Raw genomic sequence first — 20,687 nt, forward strand, 5'->3', positions numbered from 1 at the left:
GCATTAGAATTTGATTAATAGTTGCTCTGTTTTTGAAGTCCATAAAAAGTGCATCTGCCCATCAAATAATGGCTCTGGGGTGTTAATAAAGGCCTTCTTAAGCGAATCAACGCATTTGTGTGAGAAAAATATCCATATTTAAAACTTTATCAAGTAAACTTTTGGCAGACTACCTTCCGTGGAAAAGTGTTGAATGTTGAAAGTGAAACTCAAGATGCGTACGTGACGTCATGACGAGCCTACCTGGTCGCGTTAGTCTTTCGATCGGCAGGGGAACTTTCCACAATTTCTCCATAAATTGAACAGATTTAGAAGGCCTTTATTAACAACCCGGAGCCGCGTGGAGCAGTTATTTGATGGGCAGATGCACTTTTTATGGACTTCAAAAACAGAGCAACTATGAACCAAATTCTAATGCTTGGATTAGCCTGGATTTGTGTAAGATAACTCCGATTGTATTCGTCTGAAAGAAGAATGTCATATACACCTAGGATGACTTTAGGGTCTGGAAATTATGGGCTAATTTCCATTTTTGGATGAACTATCCCTTTCACAAGGTTGTGCTGTTGTTCTGGTTGATGCTGTTCACACTATTACTTGTCGTGACTCATGCATTGATTATTACAGCTTTGACCAATCCCTTTGCTACTGCATGTTACTATAAATGTCTACAGCTCTATCGTGCATGGAATTATGAAAAGATACTGCCATTGGTTCTTTAGAGCTGTGAGTCATTATGAAACAAATGGAAACGTAGGCCTACAGTAGCCTCTCTCTGCTTGAAGGCGCTTGTTCCTGGCTGCACTTCCAATAATGTCCTGCTGGTTGCAGCAGATAGTAATTGTGCATTGTGCATATTTTTACACATTCTGTGAACCAATGCAGTGACATATCCCCTGTACTGTTTATTTATAAGTTTAATAGCCTATAGCAACCTGATACTTTAAATCTTTGCTGTTGATTTCCTTTCCCTGATTTAGTGTGCTGCCTTTTTTTCTTCACCCCTCATGTGTGGATGTAAGATACCAATCCTCTTTAAATATCCTTATATGAAATATTCTTTTAAAACAGGCCCCTCTTTATATGTGATGTTTTAATTATGTGAAGTGGTGCGCATTCCGGTTCTGTTCTGTTTAGTTAATGTTCTTAACTGGAATAAGTAGTGGTCCGTAAAAGAAAATCTCAGAAGGGCAATATGGACAATTTATCTAAAATATCTGAATCCATCCCTACTTATGTACTTGAAAAACTAAAGCTGTAATTAATGTATGTGATGGGAATTTGCCTTTCTAAATAAAAAGATAATTTCAAAAAAAAAAAACCAGGCCACAGTCATATGTTTAGTATAAATGTAAATCATTTATAAAGATTTATAAAGAAAATGCAGCCATGCTCGTGCTTTATAAATAAAGCACAGTGTTTTTGAAATACTAAATAGATACACTTTAGGACATGCTGTAACAAATATGCATCAACAAAGGCTATTTTTTTATGTCTATATGACTTCTGAATATGTTATAGCCATCATTTATGCCCTTTGTTTTGAGCCATAAGAAGGCGGTATTCTGTGCTGTGATGACGACACCCTCTGCTGACGTCCTGATTGGCTAGTTTTCACAAGCAATATATTCAGCACCTGTCGAATTTGCCCTATATATCCAAGGCGTAGCGAATTATTAGTGGGTCACTTTTTTGCATGGAGGCTGTAATTTTAGGTCTCATCCTGGAAACAAATATGTATTTCCACCAATGTGATTAGGCTACAATTATTAGAAATTACATTAGTATTATCTAGGTTTATCGTTAAATCCTCAGGCTGTAAAACCAGCTGCATATCGGTTATAGTATTCTTCTATTGTGTGTGTGATTGACCGTATATCGCTCTGTTCTTTTGCATCATTGATTGGGATTGACGTGTCGCGCGTGTGTACGTGCCGACTGGATGAACTGGATTCATCGACCAACTTTCAAATCGATGTTTGGGAATGTGTCCGATTCTGTGAAGGCTCTTTTCAGCACCTTGGTTAGTTCCTCTGGGGAGACTCTCGGACCATATGGCAAAGACACGGACACATTTCAGTTATTTTTGTATTCTTAACATATTCCCGTTTGAGTTATTCTCATTCTTCGCTTCTATTTGACGGTGAGGTCTCTGGACTGGACTGAAAATCATCATATGAGGTCGCCGTTTTGGGAACAACTGGAATTTCAGGATGATGATCACGCGCTACAGACCGGTATGCAAATTTTTTATTATTATTATTAATAGAAAGTGGTTTCCGTTAGAAATGTTCATGAGTTTTACCTACATGTTGTAAATCAGCCTTTAAACACGAAGTGATGTGTTGGACTAGGCTATTTGATATTGTTTTTTTTTTTTTTCTCGACTTATTTTCCAGTGAGGAAGTTAGGAAATCAAAATGAGGGTTTTCTCCGTAGCCTACAAGCAGCTACAAAGCAAGATGCTGTAACTTTTTATGAAACATTTTCAAAAATGTTTAACCTGATGTCGCCTTAGACACATTTTGACATATTTACCATTTTGACACGTTTTTGCTCGTGACAAGATGCGATTCAGAGCCTCAGCGGCTGCCGGTGAACTGAAATATTGCGCATGCGCAGTTTTTTTTTGTAATTGATCCTGTTTCAATGGGATGAAGCCCAAAAGATAAAAACAAAACAAACAAAAAAAAAGACAAAGAAGAGGAAGAAAGATATCGATATACTACAGCCAGCTCTTCACATTAATCATCTCTCTTGGTGTGTGTGTGTGTGTGTGTGTGTGTGTGTGTGTGTGTGTGTGTGTGTGTGTGCGCGTGCGCGCGTGCCTGCGTGTGTGTGTGTGCGTGTATGTGTGCGTGTGTGTGTGTGGAAATGTTTTTCTATTCCGGGGGGGGACTTCAACCTGAATGCACACAGACTCATGAGGTCCCAATGGGTAAGAAAGCTTATCAATAATACAGAATGACTTTTGTTGTTGTTTTGAAAATGTAAAATAGTTTGTGATGGGTAGGTTTAGGGGATTTGTGTAAAATGAGAGAATATACAGTATAAAGTTTGTACAGTATAAAAACCATTACGTCCCCAGAAAGATACTAGACTTTGTGTATGCATGTGTGTGCGTGTATGTGTCAGAGCTCTATACATAGGGGTTCTTTTGATTTTTAATGTATAGGGTTCTTTTTTTATTTTTGCAAATGCACAAGGATGTACATAAGTCTTTCAATGAGATTGGCCTTAATCTTTTAAAATTGTCATGGTCCAGTATCATTTTGAGTCAAAAGAAAAGCTGTTTATATTCGTTCTGATTAGATTTATTCAATTTCATGACATTTTTAATCAAAATCAGTATAAATCACTGCACAAAAAATATCCCCCTGAACTAATAATATAATAATCAGCTATTTAAATTATAAATGAGAATGAAATTTGTCTAGTTTTCATGAAATGTAATGGTCCTGAAAATAGGATTAATTTGCTGCTAAATGTTTTATTAATGTACTGATGTTATGACCCCAATGTTTATGTATTCAACAGTATACTTTATAAATATGGAGTTAACTATAACCTTTTATTTATCTTTTTTATATTATTTAGATTTGGGGTGGAAAATAAAAATTTCTTGACCATGAAGCTTTGTGAGATTCACCCATGTCCAGTGTTATACAGTTATAGAGTCTCTATAACCTGATGACTAAAAGATTTAATGTAGATGATTATTAAAGGACACTTGATGGGGACCACAGTACATTGAATAGAACTGAATGCATAATAATATACCTTTAGGCCCACTTTTGATTTGACCTTCCATGTTTTGCAGATTATAGGGTCATGCGACTCAATTAATCTTCAGGAAATGCTTCTTTTAAGGGAATTAAATTCTGATTCATCGGTGGTGCATTTTAACTGTTGCTCTGCTGCATCTGCTGGTCCGACAGGAATTTAAATTTTGCCTTATTGAAATAACTCGCATAACACACCACACCTGTCTGTACTTGACACCTTTGAGTAATAGATCAACTTTATCTTCTCACCACTATGTCATAAGGTTTTCACACTATGGCAATAGGTGTTTGTCTGGACAGTAATACGTCTAGATCTAATATCAGCATGGGTCAGGTAGCTAGTCTAGACACAGAAAGGTGTAATTCTTCAAACTTCACCATTTAATTGACTCAATTTTGGACATAGCCTTCAATATTTTGTAATTAGCTTCCACATTTAACCCTAATGCTGCCCTGTAACACCTTCGGTGTTCCGGGTCATGTACAAATTACTTGTAAATCTCTTGTTATGCTATATTATCACCAAATATTGGATTCAATCTTTTTGTCAGCTTGTTTTCTTTCAATTAGGATAGGTTTTGTATTTATTTTTTAAGCTGATTGATCATAATCCTCATTGATCTGAGCCTCATTGATCTGAGGTTAAAGTTCATCTCTGTGAAAAAGAAAGCCTTCAATACTCAATAGAACGTGTGTGTGTGTGTGTGTGTGTGCGATGTATCCACGCATGCACAGATCCGAGGCCCTTATCTTTGCAAGCACACATAATGTGAACATGATGAACATGCTTCTGAACAATAAATGTTTCTCTTATTTTTAATCTCCCCATTCTTTTTCAATGGATGGACATTTTTGACCAATATAAGCTCAGATCATTGAGGCCTACAATCAGTCAGTTTCAAAAATAAATACAAAACCTTTCCTAATTGATTGAAACAAGCTGACAAAAAGATTGAATCAAATATTCCGTGATATTATAGCTGTCCGTGATATTCCGTGATATTATAGCTGGGGAGAAGGAGGATGATGAAGACAGAATTCAGTTTTATAAGACAACATTTAATCATAGGGAGATGAAGAAAGTAAAAGTCGTTGTGACTAGCACATACAAACAATAACTGACGATGAACTGAACAGAACAGGACAGGGAGTATAAATACACTGAGTGAAGGAGGAACTAAACAGGCACAGGTGGAAGACAATTAACTAATCAGGGCTGAACGAACACAGGTGCAGACAGCATGATTGTTACAATAGCATAACGAGCGATTTATAAGCTAAAAAGAAAATCCTGTCCAGGTTTAAATGACCTGAACACAACAGGGTTAAATATAATGGCCCATAGGCGTGTAACTGGGTAATCAGGATCTGGGTAACACAAAAACTACCCAAACACTGAGTTGTTACATCTGATCCAGGATCTGGGTAACACAAAAACTACCCAAACACTGGGTTGTTACATCTGACCCAGGATCTGGGTAACACAAAAACTACCCAAACACTGAGTTGTTACATCTGATCCAGGATCTGGGTAACACAAAAACTACCCAAACACTGGGTTGTTACATCTGACCCAGGATCTGGGTAACACAAAAACTACCCAAACACTGGGTTGTTACATCTGACCCAGGATCTGGGTAACACAAAAACTACCCAAACACTGGGTTGATACATCTGATCCAGGATCTGGGTAACACAAAAACTACCCAAACACTGGGTTGTTACATCTGATCCAGGATCTGGGTAACACAAAAACTACCCAAACACTGAGTTGTTACATCTGACCCAGGATCTGGGTAACACAAAAACTACCCAAACACTGAGTTACGTCTGACCCAGGATCTGGGTTACACAAAAACTACCCAAACACTGGGTTGATACATCTGACCCAGGATCTGGGTAACACAAAAACTACCCAAACACTGGGTTGTTACGTCTATGAGCCACACTGATTTCTAGATATCAGTATCTGCCACTGAACAAACCATTTCAGTAATCCTGCTAAATCGCTGCTTGGCGTCGTTACAAGAGCTTCGTCCTTCAACAGTCTAATAGGCTCGCTTTGGTTTTCGAATTTCCGGACAATCCGACCAAATCAGTCTTTGTTTACTGTGAGTCAGTTCACCGTTCATTATGTTTGACGTCTCATGGCGTGAACCTCACTGTGATGTGTGCTGGTTTTCCGATTCCACCAGCAGTGAAATTCTCCCCCTCCCCTCCGTCATGCTATCTCTCTCCCTCCTTCTCTCTCCCTTCATCATACTCTCACACACACACTCCGCCATCCAGCAATCCTCCCACAAGGTCAACTGATCAGCACAGCACAGGAAGATTGCATCCCGAGCACACGCGTGTGTCTGTGCACAAACAGAGATGCTTTTTGTTTTTTTAATGCCATTAAGCTGCGGTTGGTATTAAAAGCATGCCCGTGGAGAGCCGAGGCTCTGTCGGTGGAATCCGATACAGGCGTCCCCCTGTCGGAAAGAAGCTGTTTGGATGTGCTCATCCCATGCAGGACCAGAGCCGTTGTTGAGCTCTACCTGTGCAGTGATTCACTCCGGGTGATATCCTCCACCTAGAGCAAGGATGTAACGGCTCCTCTGTGGACAGATTATGCTCTGAGAGGATCTTTTTAGCTTTTAACCCTCTTCTTGTCCTCTTTCTCCTCCTGCCTCTGTCTTTCTTCTACTGGATCACCTCAGAGACCCGATACCACCATGTCCTTGGCGTTCTGCGGCAACGACAACAACTCGGCCGCTTACAACGTGGATGCCGGTGTCCTCAACAACGGCTGCTTTCTGGACGCCCTCACAGTGGTGCCGCACGTCTTCCTGCTCTTCATCACCTTTCCTATCCTCTTCATCGGTGAGTGTCAAAGACAGGTGAGAACTAGTGCATGTTTGTGTCAAAATACTGAATGGCTGGAGTGACAATATTCTTCAACTTAACAATATACTCTACTTTAAGAAAGATGATAGATAGATAGATAGATAGATAGATAGATAGATAGATAGATAGATAGATAGATAGATAGATAGATAGATAGATAGATAGATAGATAGATAGATAGATAGATAGATAGATAGATAGATAGATAGATAGATAGATAGATAGATAGATAGATAGATAGATAGATAGATAGATAGATAGATAGATAGATAGATAGATAGATAGATAGATAGATAGATAGATAGATAGATAGAGTAGTGTTTTGTTTGTTGAAGGAAAACAGGAAATGATTAATGAGCTCTTGATGATTAATGATTAAATTAACTTCTGAATATTTGGCTCATTCATTACGAAGATAAACACTGCATAATTGATTTGCACTCAAGTAATGTGGTTAAAAATGTGGTTTGGCGAACCACATAGGGAGACCGGCATAGAACCCGCTGTGGGAAACAATTTTAGACAAACAAATGTGACCTTAGTTGGGGAATTTAGAGCTGAAGAGAGTCAGAGAGTCGAGTTACAGGAAGACGATGTTCATTTTGCCATACCAGAAGAGTCAAGGCAACATTCAACAATCCCATTAATGTCAGAGTTAACCAACCTGCCACCTACTCTCATACTTTGTATTATAAATTTTTTCTAAATGATTCGGAATCAAGACTGATTTGATTTCTGATAAACATTATTATGCGCCCGGCCACCTTGCGCCAAGTTTCTGCTGAAAAAAAATAAATGATAATTATTGGAAGAAAAACAGAATGATATGAAAAATATGCAACATGAATTATAAAAAATTATAAATTGAATAAATTGTGAGCAATATATATCCTACTTAATACTTTTATTCAGCAAGGATGCATTAAATTGATCAAAATTGACAGTAAAGTCTTTTATAATGTTCAAATAATTATGACATTTTTTTGTGTCGGTTTCCACAAAAATATTAAGCAGCACAACTGTTTTCAACTTTGATAGTAATAATCAGTGGCGTAACTTACCAGTGCAGGCTATTACGACTGGCCCCTAGGCTGCACAGTTTGAAGCACATACAAACACACACTGCGCTCGCAAGGGAACCCTATATAAGCAAATTTGTGTGCCTGTCCTAGACTACTTAATTTAGACCATCTAAAATCAGTATCTTATCAGTTTCTTATATAAAATTGAACAGTTCTCTTTGCGTTCGTCTCTCTCTCCAACACGCACACTGCAAAATTATTGATCGTACTTTGCCTTGGGGTAAAAAGAACTTTGAAATACCTTGGCAGCGTTATACTGTTAATGAACCTTTTGACGCCGTCCACACTGCTGAGAGCACCGTTTAGATGTGCTGCGTGCTTTTCTCTCAATAATAAACACACAACAAATACAGGGCTCGAAAATAAGGACTGTCCGATGGCCTGGGGCCAGCGTGAAAGACACTTGGGCCAATTGACGGAACTTTCGCTAGCCCGCTCGGGCCAGTGCTGTATCTTCACTGAATTTTCGCATTTGTAAGCCTTGCCTATTTAAATATTCAAGGGCACATACGAGAAAGTGCCCGTGTCGCTCAGTTTGGTTCTGGCTCGGAGCAGCAAAACTAGCTTAAGCACACCCACACGTCTCACAGCGTGCCAATATTCATACAAAATTATGTCAAAATGCCTGTCTTATCGAGTATCATCATAAACATAATCGGTTATGTCTTTTAAATGAACGTAAACATGAAATATGCCAGTCACCGCCAGCGTTTTTGTCCTTTTCACAAGTTTCATGGCCCACAGAATATCTTGTATGAACATCTAAACATGCAATATATCAAAAGAAAGAACAGACCCTCTGCTTTATTCTAGATCCATGCATTATTTTTTTGATCAACACTTGAATGTGGGTAAGTTTCATGAAAAACGCAACATTTTGAGAAAAAAGCTGAGAAAATCGTGTTTTTGCCAAAGACTAACTTACATCCGGATCAGATTCTGAACGATGATCAAAACACAGATGGAGCAGATCGAGTCCATCAACACCCCAAAGCTTCAAAGAGCTTCAAAGTCCTAGAGCTCATCCTGGGTCCACATTTCATTCTGTAACATTTGGCTGTTTTGATTTAGATGCTGTTTATTGCTGATAACTCAGGACCAATTTGTATGTATTTTACGAGGTGGCTAATTTGTACGAATTTGTACAACCTCACTCGTACGACTTTGTACGTTTTGTCTAAACCCCAGTGACTTGTAGGTTTAGGGGTGGGGTTTGAGGTAGGTCGTTCGTAAGAATTCATACGAATTTGCCAACTCGTCAAATACGTACGATTTAGCAAAAAACGTACGAGTGAGGTCTTACAAATTCGTACGAATTAGCCACCTCGTGAAATATGTACGAATTGGCGTGAGATTAGGTTGGATGATTGCAATATTTTTCATACGCATATGTTTATATGAGATTGCTGGTTTCTGCTTCTGCTTCGCCTGTGTTATGATCTGGAGATTCTGTACTCGTTCAGGAGATGTGTAATAGCGCCCCCCTACCATTTAACAGGAAAAAAGGGAAATCTGTAAAATATCGTCAATGGCTGGGAAGCATTTTCTCCTTTTATACAGTCTATGGAGATAACTACAGACAGAAAAAATATCACTCACTGCTCTTGACTGTATAACTTTAATTAGGGTTAATCTATATTTATATAGTGAAGACGATGCAGTGATATTTTACATTCGATTACTATTTCAGTACCTGAAAATCTAGTTTAGATCTACATGAAAAACCAGAAAAGAACTGTTGTATTTATTTGTGCTGTTGCTCGTAATTCTATTATTTGTCTTTAAGAATATTTAAAATGTATATAAGTTAGGATTTTTGGAGTCAACCTTATTTATTAAGGTTACATGGATCAAAAACAATAACTAGGCCTATTTTATTTTATTTATTACTTTTTTGTGGTGGGGCCAGTAAAAAACTTGGCAGGGCAAGTAAACATTTTAACCAAAAATCCTTAGTGTTGAGCCCTGAAACATGACAGCGGTGTAAAAAAATTGTAAGAAAGTGTCTGACCTGATCACATCGATATAGAAATGTTTGCACCAGCTCTGCGATTCAGCACTCCAGTCAAGTCACACCACGTTTATTTATACCACTTTATACAATATAGCATAACCTATTGCTGTAAAGCCATACATATCATAACTTTCTATAGGCCTATATACTTTAATTAATACATAACATGTATTCAAGATGTATTAAAAACATCTATGTCAATGAATTAAAAACAGAAAGAAGTATTGTTTCAGGCTTACTCAAAGGACTCGGAAACATGGTAGGCTAGTGGGTTCGTTTGTTACGCACTTCAAACCATTTTGCTACTTATTTATTAAATCCAGGCAATTAATTGAGGAAACATTGAATAAAATCAAAATACAATTCATACAAAATGAGATTCACTTTAACGAAAAGCTTTCTACAAAACAAAACTTAATGAAGTGGTCAAAATCATGTCCGACCCACTCCATGTCTCCCGACATATTGTGCATATTATGATGTATCTTTACTCATGCTGTTAATTTTTTATATACAGCATAGATGAAATAAACATAAATATGAATTTAAAACATGCCGTAGCGTTCTGATGTATTTTTTTACTCATGACAGCGGAAATAACTTTTGGCCATATGTAAGTGTAAGACATCATTATAAACTATAGGCTAAGTGGTCTACTTTCATTTGTGTAAACTCAAAATAACAACAAAACTTTTTGATTTGTACAAATAAACAGGGTACACAACATCATTATAAACTATAGGCTAAGTGGTCTACTTTTATATGTGTAAACTCAAAATAACAACACAACGTTGTGCTTTTGTACAAATAAACAGGGTGCACGACATCATTATAAACTATAGGCTAAGTGGTCTACTTTTATTTGTGTAAACTCAAAATAACAACAAAACTTTGTGCTTTTGTACAAATAAACAGGGTGCACTTTCAACTGTCTCTGTCTCCACAAGAATCTTTCTGAAACACATCTGAAAGATGAACGGAAACTCAACGAATACTTGTCACACAAACAGGAAACAATTCACACTTTTAAACAAAATAATTTACATTTTAGAGTGAATTGTGGAGCGCACTGTCATAGAGCGGAAGATTCCGCTTCGCTCACATGCTCTGTTACGTACGAAATGGTCGACAGTAAGCGGTAGAGTGTGAATGACGTGTGGTTTTGAATATCAAACCAGCGTATTTCATTTGAAATGTGAGTATTGCAAGTATCCTGTGGAGTCACTTTGTCGCTGAGGCTTTACCATCACAGGAATTAATTAAATATATTTGAACAAAATTGTAAATTGTAATATTTACTGTTGATTTTGATCAAATAGTAGTAAAAATACCTAAACCTACTACACTTTTACTATAATAAAACCATGGTTAATCTTCATAAGGGCAGAGCAACCCAGTCCTTCTCAGAACATAAACTCGAAAATAAACATAAACTAGAAACAAAAATCCTCCACATTCAATTCAATTTAATTTCCTACTGTAACAGAGAGAAATATATTAGCACGTTGTTCTGCCAGTCGTGGGTATTTCATGCAGAGACTCCCCTCATGTGTTTGCATAATGATGCATTTAAAAGTAAAATGATTAGTTCACTTCAAAATGAAAAATTCCTGATAATTGACTCACCCCAATCTCATCCAAGATGTTCATGTCTTTCTTTCTTCAGTCGAAAAGAAATTAAGTTTTTTGAGGAAAACATTCTAGGATTTTTCTCCATATAATGGATTTTAATTGCACCCAACGATTGAAGGTCCAAATCAATGCAGTTTCAAAGGGCTTCATAGGCTCGATCCCAGCTGAGGAATAGGGTCTTTTCTAGCGAAATGGCCTTTTTTTTCAAGAAAATGTTTTAATTTATATACTTTTTAACCACGAATGCACGACTTCGGTGTTGTGCTTCTTCAAGCCATATGACTTAATCACGTTGGAACGGTCACGCCCGTGATGTAGGTGGAAGTACTGACTCCATCTTATGTTCTCCTCCAACTTCAAAATCATCCGACATCGTTGTTTTATCCGTTATTTTGGTAAAGGGCGTTTGATTTAGTCTTTGCACGTTTGCTTTAACATTGGGTCGGTACTTCCACGAATGTCACTGACGTGACCTTTCCAACATGATGACGTCATACGCCGTGAAGAATCACAACACCCGAAGTCGCGCATTTGTGGTTAAAAAGTATGTACATTTTAATTTTTTCAAGTGAACTAATCCTTTAATGGCCAAACGTATCATTACAAAAGTTCTCAATGCTGTTACAGATATAATGTGGATAGTAAAAAATAAATATATTTTCATCAAGTTAGATACTGATTATTAAGTACTCAAACCCCTTTATCGAAACATCTCTACTAAACCATCGGAGTCACACGTATGTTTGTAGCTTTTAACACTTTTTATGCGTGTTTATAGCTCTAATCAAATCCTCGTCCAACTCTCAATGGGTTGTGGGCAGTATCAGCCGTTAGAGTGTGCACAGACCTGCACTTCGAATTCTAACTAGAAATAGTAAACAATCCGGGTATCTTTGGAATACTCATTTCAACATACTTTGATTTGGGACGCAGTAATTCTATTTTTGAATAGTATTTAGGAAGGATAGTATGCGAATTGGGACACACCAAAAGACTAATGACTAACAAGGCACACCTGAGAACAATCAAACAATGAACCAACAACTGAGAAACACATGACCTAAAAAACTCAGTCAAGTCAAGTCAACTTTATTTATATAGCGCTTTTAACAATGCAGATTGTTTCAAAGCAGCTTTACAGCGTTAAAAAGGATAATAATGCAGCATAATTTTATTCAGCCTTTTAGCCATTCTGGAGAAAACGGTTATGTCATCAGTTCATTTCTATTATCATACAGTGGCAGTGTGGGCTTTAGATCAGTAATTTAGTTTATATGGTTAATTTAGTTTAATAATTAGATTTATTTCGATATTTAGTTGAAAAATTTAGAAAAGTTTAGTGTCCCCAACTGAGCACGCCAAAATCAGAACATGACACATACACGGGGAGCACGTGGCAGGCTAAAATGAGGAATAAGGGAAGCACATAACAAACACTAAGCAGGAAATATGACTATGAGAATTAAAAAATAAAAGACATAAAACATGAACAAAACCCAAAACCAAACTTTCAGTGATATCTGTCAATATAGACATTAGGCTTTCTAACCAATAACACATATTATTCAGAAATTAATATCTTCACAGCTTTACTCCTACTGACAGCTGCAATTTTGCAAATTATACAGTACCTAGTGTATACCGATGGTCTGATTCCAGAATACATTTTCAAAACTTTTGAAAATAATTTAGAAAGTATTTAACATTTGTTATCTGTTCTGTTGGAATCTCAGCAGAACAAATGCAATAAGCTACCAAAATAAATGTTAATGGAACTGTTAGTGAAACAGTATCATTAAATTCCATACAATTCCCATCTCAAATGGGCATTTTATGTTTGATATTACAAAAATAAATGCTTAAATCAGTTTTAATATGCAATACATTTGTGTTGTTTGTTTTAAATCAGCTTCCCCATATCCCTAATATCCAGTTCTTCTGGATATCAAGGGTAAAATCTTTCCCAGTATTATTACAATAACTCAGACAGATTGTTTTTGATACATGGAACATGGATTTTTTTCCATTTCTGTATATTTGTATATTTGGTATATTTGCCCATATAAAAAGTTAAAGATTTCTCACTTTGCATAAAAGCACTTGCCAAATGCGTATGTGATGTTCTTTGATAGAGATTATGATATATGGACAAACAGTTTGTTCCTCAAGGGTAGTTTACATCACTTCCTGACAGAGAGAAATATATTGCTGTAAGCCATGTACAGATATGTAATCATTGTATTGTAGGTTGGGGGAGTCAGAGCTCCAAGGTGCACATCCATCACAGCACTTGGCTGCATTTCCCCGGACACAACCTCCGCTGGATCCTCACCTTCATCCTGCTCTTCGTCATTGTGTGTGAAATAGCCGAGGGCATTGTGTCCGATGGGTGAGATCGATCTGTCTGTTTGTCTGTCAGTCTGTGTGAATCTTATTAAGCCTGTCAAGAACATGCCCTAGTCATAAACTCTCAGAAAAAAAGGTACAGTGGAGGTAAAAATTTTATTCCTTGGGCAACAAAACATATAGCTGTACCTTTAAAGGTACACAATTGGTCCTTAGGGTACAATTAAACCTAGTGAGTCGCTGTCCTGCAGAGTTTGGCTCCAACCCTGAAAGACGTCTATAGAAGTTCTTATTGAGAATTAACAGAGGTTTAGATGTTGGTTTTATTGAAAATATTTGGTCACCATTTGGGTGATCAGTGTTTTATTTAGTTGGGCAGTTTGAATCTTGCCTTTTTTTTGTGGTTTTTGTTAGTGTTAACAAAACACGTAATCTGTTCAAATCAAAAGCCATAAACAAAAATTGTCATGAAGAAAAATGTTGGACTAAACTCATGACCGACTAAAAAATATTATTAAATAATATTCAACAACAATACTTTCTTGCCACAGATCAGGCATTCTGAATTTTGATTTTTTTAATACATTCTAGGGAGAAAAAAGTTTAGACGCACACAGATTTCAAGAATCAGCATATGAATCTCAACAATGGTGATATACTTCATGCTGCAATGCATACTGGGAGCCTTGAGTTTTTTACCGAGGTAGCTTAGTAGGATTGGAGCTAAACTCTGCAGGACATCAGCTCTCTAGGACCGAACTTGCCTACCCCTGCCCTGACCTAGAAGTACAAAAATATACCCTTAAGAGTACCACCCAAGTGACGGCCATTTGTACCTTTAAAAGGTACATTTTTGTACTCTTTTTTTTTTTGAGAGAGAGAGAGTGTAGGCCCAATGACAGATTTTTAGTTATTTGGAATTGGGAATTATTTTGGAATTGGAAATGCTGATGTGTGTCTAATACTGTCTCTCTCTTTCTCAGGTTTAATCAGTCGGTCCACCTGCACCTCTATATGCCATCATGTTTGGCCTTCATGGCTGCCATCACCTCAATCATCTACTACCACAACATAGAGACCTCCAACTTCCCCAAACTACTGATTAGTATGTGTCGACTTTATAGTGTCTTTTGCTTTTTAAGGATTGACTTTACTGTTATTTGGATGTGGCATGCGCATTTCTTTCATAATGCAAATCACTTTTTAATGTGAAGCATGATTAATATGGATGTTACAGCAGTTTTAATAAGAAATATGTGTACTTGGAAGAATATTTTAATTGCAACAGCTGCATTTACACAGATCCTGTGTTTCTAGAAAGCCGACTGCATTGCAGTGCTACAGACTTGGTGCTCTTGGTGGTTCAATCCTATTTTCCAACTACAATTTAATTTCCAGAATAAAATAGTCTGTTACTTGAAATCATCTGAATGTTCTCAAGAGATTTAAGTCTCAGCCTTACAATCACATTCCTCGACTGTAATATCCTCTTTAATAGACTCTAACCTTATTTATCATCCCGTCATTGAACATCTTGAGTGATAAGTGCCCCTATAGTGCTTTTTCCGGATATTACCTTTCATGTAGTGTGTAATACAGGTTTTTTTTGTAAAGATCTGTAAAGTTTCAAATATCAAATCGCAGATAAATGTAGTTTTTGTCTCCCAAAAGAAAGAACCGATTCTGAACTTCCTGCAAGGAGAGGTCAGTAATTTCAGTCTGACTTCCCGCACAAACCTATGTAGTTTTGTAACAAATTTGCATAATGCCAGCCTATGGTCTTCATTGGCTGCCGGTGAGCTACTCTATACTTTGACCCTTAAACCTGTAGTTGTAGCTGAGGCCTGGAAGAGTTTGGTTCGTGTTGTCGACATGTCGAGAAGACACTGTTTTCAGGTGTTCTTTGATTTCTCTGACCAATCAGAGCAGAGGAAGCTCTCAGAAAGGCGGCCTTTATCGAGCAGTTTTAGACACTGTGAGCAGGGCCGGCGTTTGCTATAGGCGAGCTAGGCGGTTGCCTAGGGCGACAAATGTGTTGGGGGCGCAGCCAGGCGCCCTCTAGTGGCGCCCTTAAACTTACTTCCCATTAAGCATAGAATTAAAACAAGCGAAATAAAACATACTGTTTATTAAACATGATCATCCTTGGGCGCCCCCTCAGCCGCACGTTTAATTACTTAACCTGATTATTAGATTGAATTGAAAGTGAATATTGTCTAGCACAGGCGTTATGTCAGGCTAGTGCTCAGCACTGGCGCGTTCTTCAAAAATGAAGCGGTCTAAACCCTCGAGTGCACAGGGACGGAAAAAGAGAAAGGCAGACGATCAAAAGAAAGCCCAGTATAGAGGTAAGTCTTCTCATCTCAGCCATAAAGGTGTCAAACGAAATAAATTTACTTCGTATTATCGATATTATCAACTAATATTGGACGGCATTGGACGTTTTATTGCTGTCACTAAGCTATCACTAGCTAGCTAGTTATCTACATATTTCTACGCATTTCACTGACAATAAGGAAATCCAGACGAGACAAATTTTAATGCTGCGTCAATTTTGAAGGTGAATAGAAATGCCAGAAACAACTGTTCATCTTTTATTATTTAAGATAGGCATAGAGCTACAAGAACTTATATATTTTAATTTTGTAGTGGTAAGTACAGTGTATCCATAATAGCACTTTTGTTTGTAGAGGGTATAGTTAATCCAGTTTATGGGTCATAATTTGCTTAAGTGTCTTTACAGGTGCTTAAGAGAGTTTTTGCACAGTTTATGGAGTTAATATTTGGTAAATATCCTTGAACATTCTTTCTAGCATTTGTGTATGACCAATTTATTGCAGTTGATCCTTCAAGTCTTAACTTTCTTGATTAAGTGTTGGAGTGACTATAAAAGCATTTTTGTTTGTTCATCCATAGTTTGAGTCATAATTTGTTAAATATCCTCCAACTTTCTTTGTAGCATTTTTGTATGTGCAATTTATTAGAGTGTATCATTTAAGTCATAATTAGCTTTTTAAGTCTTGGAGTAACAATAGGAGCATTTTTGTTTATATAGTTTTTATAAATACTTAACCCATTTGTGCCCAATGGCATGTTCTGCATTTATTTTCCCCAGGTTTTTGTATTTTTTCTTGAAAATCGTATTTGAATCTGTGGCAACTATAGTTGCCGGTGGGCAAATATGTTGTATGCACCCCTTCAATGTCAAATATGAATAAGAGGAGAACATTTAGCATCTAACTCAAAATAACTGCTTTCAACAGATCAATCTTTATTCATAATCAAATGTATTATGTTTGACTAAGTATACTAAAAACTATAGATCTGTTGTAAGATGTGTTTTGTTTGGATGATTCTAGAGACCTTCATGATTATGTTGATATATATATGTCAACAAAAAATACTTATTAGTAACATGAAAATGACCTTTCTTTGGGAGGGTTTGCCTTCGTTGTGCTCCCTGGAAGTAGGGGTAGGAAGTTGGCAGTCTCATGTGACAGGAAGGAAGTTAATATATTTTTTTTTTCTTGAAATCCTTTATTTGGTTGTCTGCTTGTGTGTCATTAAGATATAAAACATGGATAATATCTAGAAAAATACTTACAGAAGGAAAATGACAACTATACACTGGCAACTATAGTTGCCGGTGGACTTAACAATTAGAGGGGGGGGGGCAAAACTCAATCTCGCCTAGGGCAACCAAAGAGCTAGAGCCGGCCCTGACTGTGAGTGTGAGAATAGAGGTGATGCTGCAATGTATATTATGAGATAATTAAAACCGATTGTAGGAGACCTCCAAAACAAAATTAGGAACCATTAAATAGCATAATAAGGGCACTTTAAAGGCCCCATGAAATCAAAATCGAAGTATTTTGGCTTTTAGTATGAATGTGTTAGCCTTAGTGTTACCTATAAGCTAGTGTGCTCCAAAACAATGACAAAAATCACATTTAGAAGATATAAGCGTTCAAAACTTACAGTCTCTCACTTTCGCCAATATGGATCAATGGTTTTGATGACATCACTCTGCACTCCAGCTTCTCATCAGATTTTCTGTCCAATCAAATGCTCTAGAATCTGAAGCGTCCCGCCCCCCTAAATACTAGCTTGAAGCTATGGCTAAAATCGGTCACTTGCTCACACTCGACTTTTTTCTACATGGTGAACGGCACAGAGTGCACTATATAGGGGATAGGGAAAGATTCAGACAGGGTAAATATGTTTTCCATTGAGGCAAATTAAGTCAGCTTTCAGGCGAAACGCAGCAGCTCCGGTCCAGAGACACGATAGCGTGGATCATAAGCACAACACAGAATACAAAACGTGTCAGACCTATTGAATTCTGCACAGAATGCTTTATTTTAAAGCAATATGGAGGAGATTTGGAGGAGATTTGGAGGGGAAATGGTTAGACAGACTTGGCATTAGAAACAGCACTGACGAGTAGAAGAGATAAAACCGGTGCCAGGCACCGAACATAGCTTACACACTTTTCAAACTGCACATCCTCACCATGATTACGTTCACTTATGCTTTAGTAACAGTTTCATATTGAACCTAAAGGGAGAAGCTTTACCAAGCTCAGGTCGAGCTGTGATATAAACGAATTGGTTATTTTTGAAAAGGCCCTTTCTTCCTGTTTCAGTGGAAATTACATCACCACTAACTGAATAACTCTGGCCGTTTCAAGGCACTTCAGTGGGCCTTTAAAGTTATGCATGCTGATCATAACCAGCAGAGACTGATGCCTTTAGTACTAATGCGTGTAGAGAATGTAATTTCATATATGATTATATTTACTGTCAATTTTAATTTTCTTTCACAGCTTTGCTCATTTACTGGGTTCTGGCATTTGTTTCTAAATCAATCAAGTTTGCCAAGTACACAGAGCATGGGATCGGCCTGAGGCAGCTGCGGTTCGGGATCACGGGCTTACTGACCCTGTTATACGGTCTGCTGTTGGCCGTGGAGATTAATGTCATCACGACGAGGGTAATGATTGTGTGCCTGAGATTTGTTTTCTTGGTCATTGATTGTCCATTCATATTCTTCAGCCTCTGACTGTGATTTTCTTTCTATATACTCATACTGCAGTCTCAGATAATACACAAGTCTGCTCACGTATCCTGGCAGACCACATGGAGTTTGGGAAGCTCTGAATGCAATCCCATCTTTAATATGGACTTTAAAGTGTTATCAGTCCGAGTACAGACTCTTTACTCTCCCTCATGTCTTTCCAGCTGCTTTTGTGGAACAAAAAGGAGATATTTGGTAGAATGTTCAAGCTGCATAAATGTGGTCTTTTGAATCTATATGACAGAAATTTTATAGACTTAAGTATTTATTTGTTTATTATGACAAATGACAATGCATCTCATAATAATTGCAGTGTTATGGTTATGATTTTATGATAATATGGATCACTTACACTATATTGCCAAAAGTATTGGGACTCCCCTCTAAATCATTGAATTCAGGTGTTCCAATCACTTCCATGGCCACAGGTGTATAAAATAATGCAGACTGCTTCTACAAATATTTGTGAAAGAATGCTCTCAGTTAATTCAAGCGTGGTACCGTGATAGGTTGCCACCTGTGCAATAAGTCCATTCGTGAAATTTCCTCACTACTAAATATTCCACGTCAACTGTTAGTGGTGTTATAACAAAGTTGAAGCAATTGGGTTCAAAACAGCAACTCAGCCACGAAGTGGTAGGCCACGTAAAATAACAGAGCGGGGTCAGCGCATGCTGAGGCGCACAGTGTGCAGAAATCGGCAGCTTTCTGCATAGTCAATAGCTACAGACCTCCAAATTTTGTGTTGTCTTCAGATTAGCTCAAGAACAGTGCATAGAGCTTCATGGAATGGGTTTCCATGGCCGAGCAGCTGCATCCAAGCCTTACATCACCAAGTGCAATGCAAAGCGTGGGATGCAGTGGTGTAAAGCACACCGCCACTGGACTCTAGAGCAGTGGAGACGTGTTCTCTGGAGTGACGAATCACGCTTTTCTGTCTGGCAATCCGATAGACGTGTCTGGGTTTGGCGTTTGCCAGGAAAACGGTACTTGCCTGACTGATATTAAACCCTACGGATTAAGAATGGATGTCATTAAAGTTCATGTACATGTAAAGGATGTCCCAAAACTTTTGGGAATATAGTGTATTTCTCCACAAGAGGATTTTTTGGGGAAAAATCTCTGTACAGGCCCGTTATTAAAATGAAGAGAAATTGTTTGATTTATCACATTGTTTGCAAAGCGAATGTTGCTTTATGCTTCCATTTGTCCTGTTGTCGGCAGACTCAAGTTTATTTCAATCGGTGGCCATCTTTGAAATGCCTCTCGGGCTTGCAAGTGCAGCTATTTGAATGGGCAAACATCAAATTCTCCAAAACTGTTCGCCAAGCTTATGATTAAATTTCATATTTGAAATCGCCAATGAAATCTGAAAACAACTTTCTCATAAATTTCATTAAAAAAAAAATCCTTTTTCCAGACTGGATTACATACACGGCCTTAAAGCGCACGTCTGACTGTTTCTATTGGAACTGGAGCATTTAATGGTAGCTGCAGTGACGCAATGACTTTACCAATCGCCAATTGGCTCTTATTTTGAAGGCGGGACTTATTCCGCCATATTGTGCGTTGCACTTTCTCCCATTCATAATAATATGAGTGCACCGTCTTCCTATATATAAAGTCTTTGCTCAAGTGTGTGGAGTATTTCAGAAACTGAACACATCCTGTATCCAGTGTAGACAGCGTCAGAGATTTATAATGGGTTATATTTCCTTTTGACGCAACACGAAGCTAGCCTCAGGTGTAGGCAAGCGACTGAGCACAAGTGGGCGGGGCCTATGGTTTGATGATGTAAAACTATTATATGCAGATATATGCAAATGTATTTATCTGTTAACTCATGGCCATTTTTGGAGCTTG

At 37.7% G+C, this 20,687-nt stretch overlaps 1 protein-coding gene across 1 annotated transcript in view; it reads left to right on the forward strand.

Annotated features, from left to right (window-relative positions):
• The first annotated feature begins 1,652 nt into the window (after nucleotides 1-1,652).
• Nucleotides 1,653-20,687, forward strand: part of abcc8 (ATP-binding cassette, sub-family C (CFTR/MRP), member 8) — a 115,059-nt gene continuing 96,024 nt past the window's right edge. Inside the window, exons 1-5 of the mRNA XM_079809077.1 lie at nucleotides 1,653-2,237; nucleotides 6,488-6,650; nucleotides 13,650-13,791; nucleotides 14,732-14,853; nucleotides 18,574-18,740. Coding sequence (XP_079665203.1) covers nucleotides 2,214-2,237; nucleotides 6,488-6,650; nucleotides 13,650-13,791; nucleotides 14,732-14,853; nucleotides 18,574-18,740 — 618 coding nt within the window. The 5' untranslated portion in view covers nucleotides 1,653-2,213. The remainder of the gene's footprint in view (nucleotides 2,238-6,487; nucleotides 6,651-13,649; nucleotides 13,792-14,731; nucleotides 14,854-18,573; nucleotides 18,741-20,687) is intronic.

This window comes from Gobio gobio, assembly GCF_949357685.1.
Source record: "Gobio gobio genome assembly, chromosome: 25".
NCBI classification, from domain to species: Eukaryota; Metazoa; Chordata; class Actinopteri; order Cypriniformes; family Gobionidae; genus Gobio; species Gobio gobio.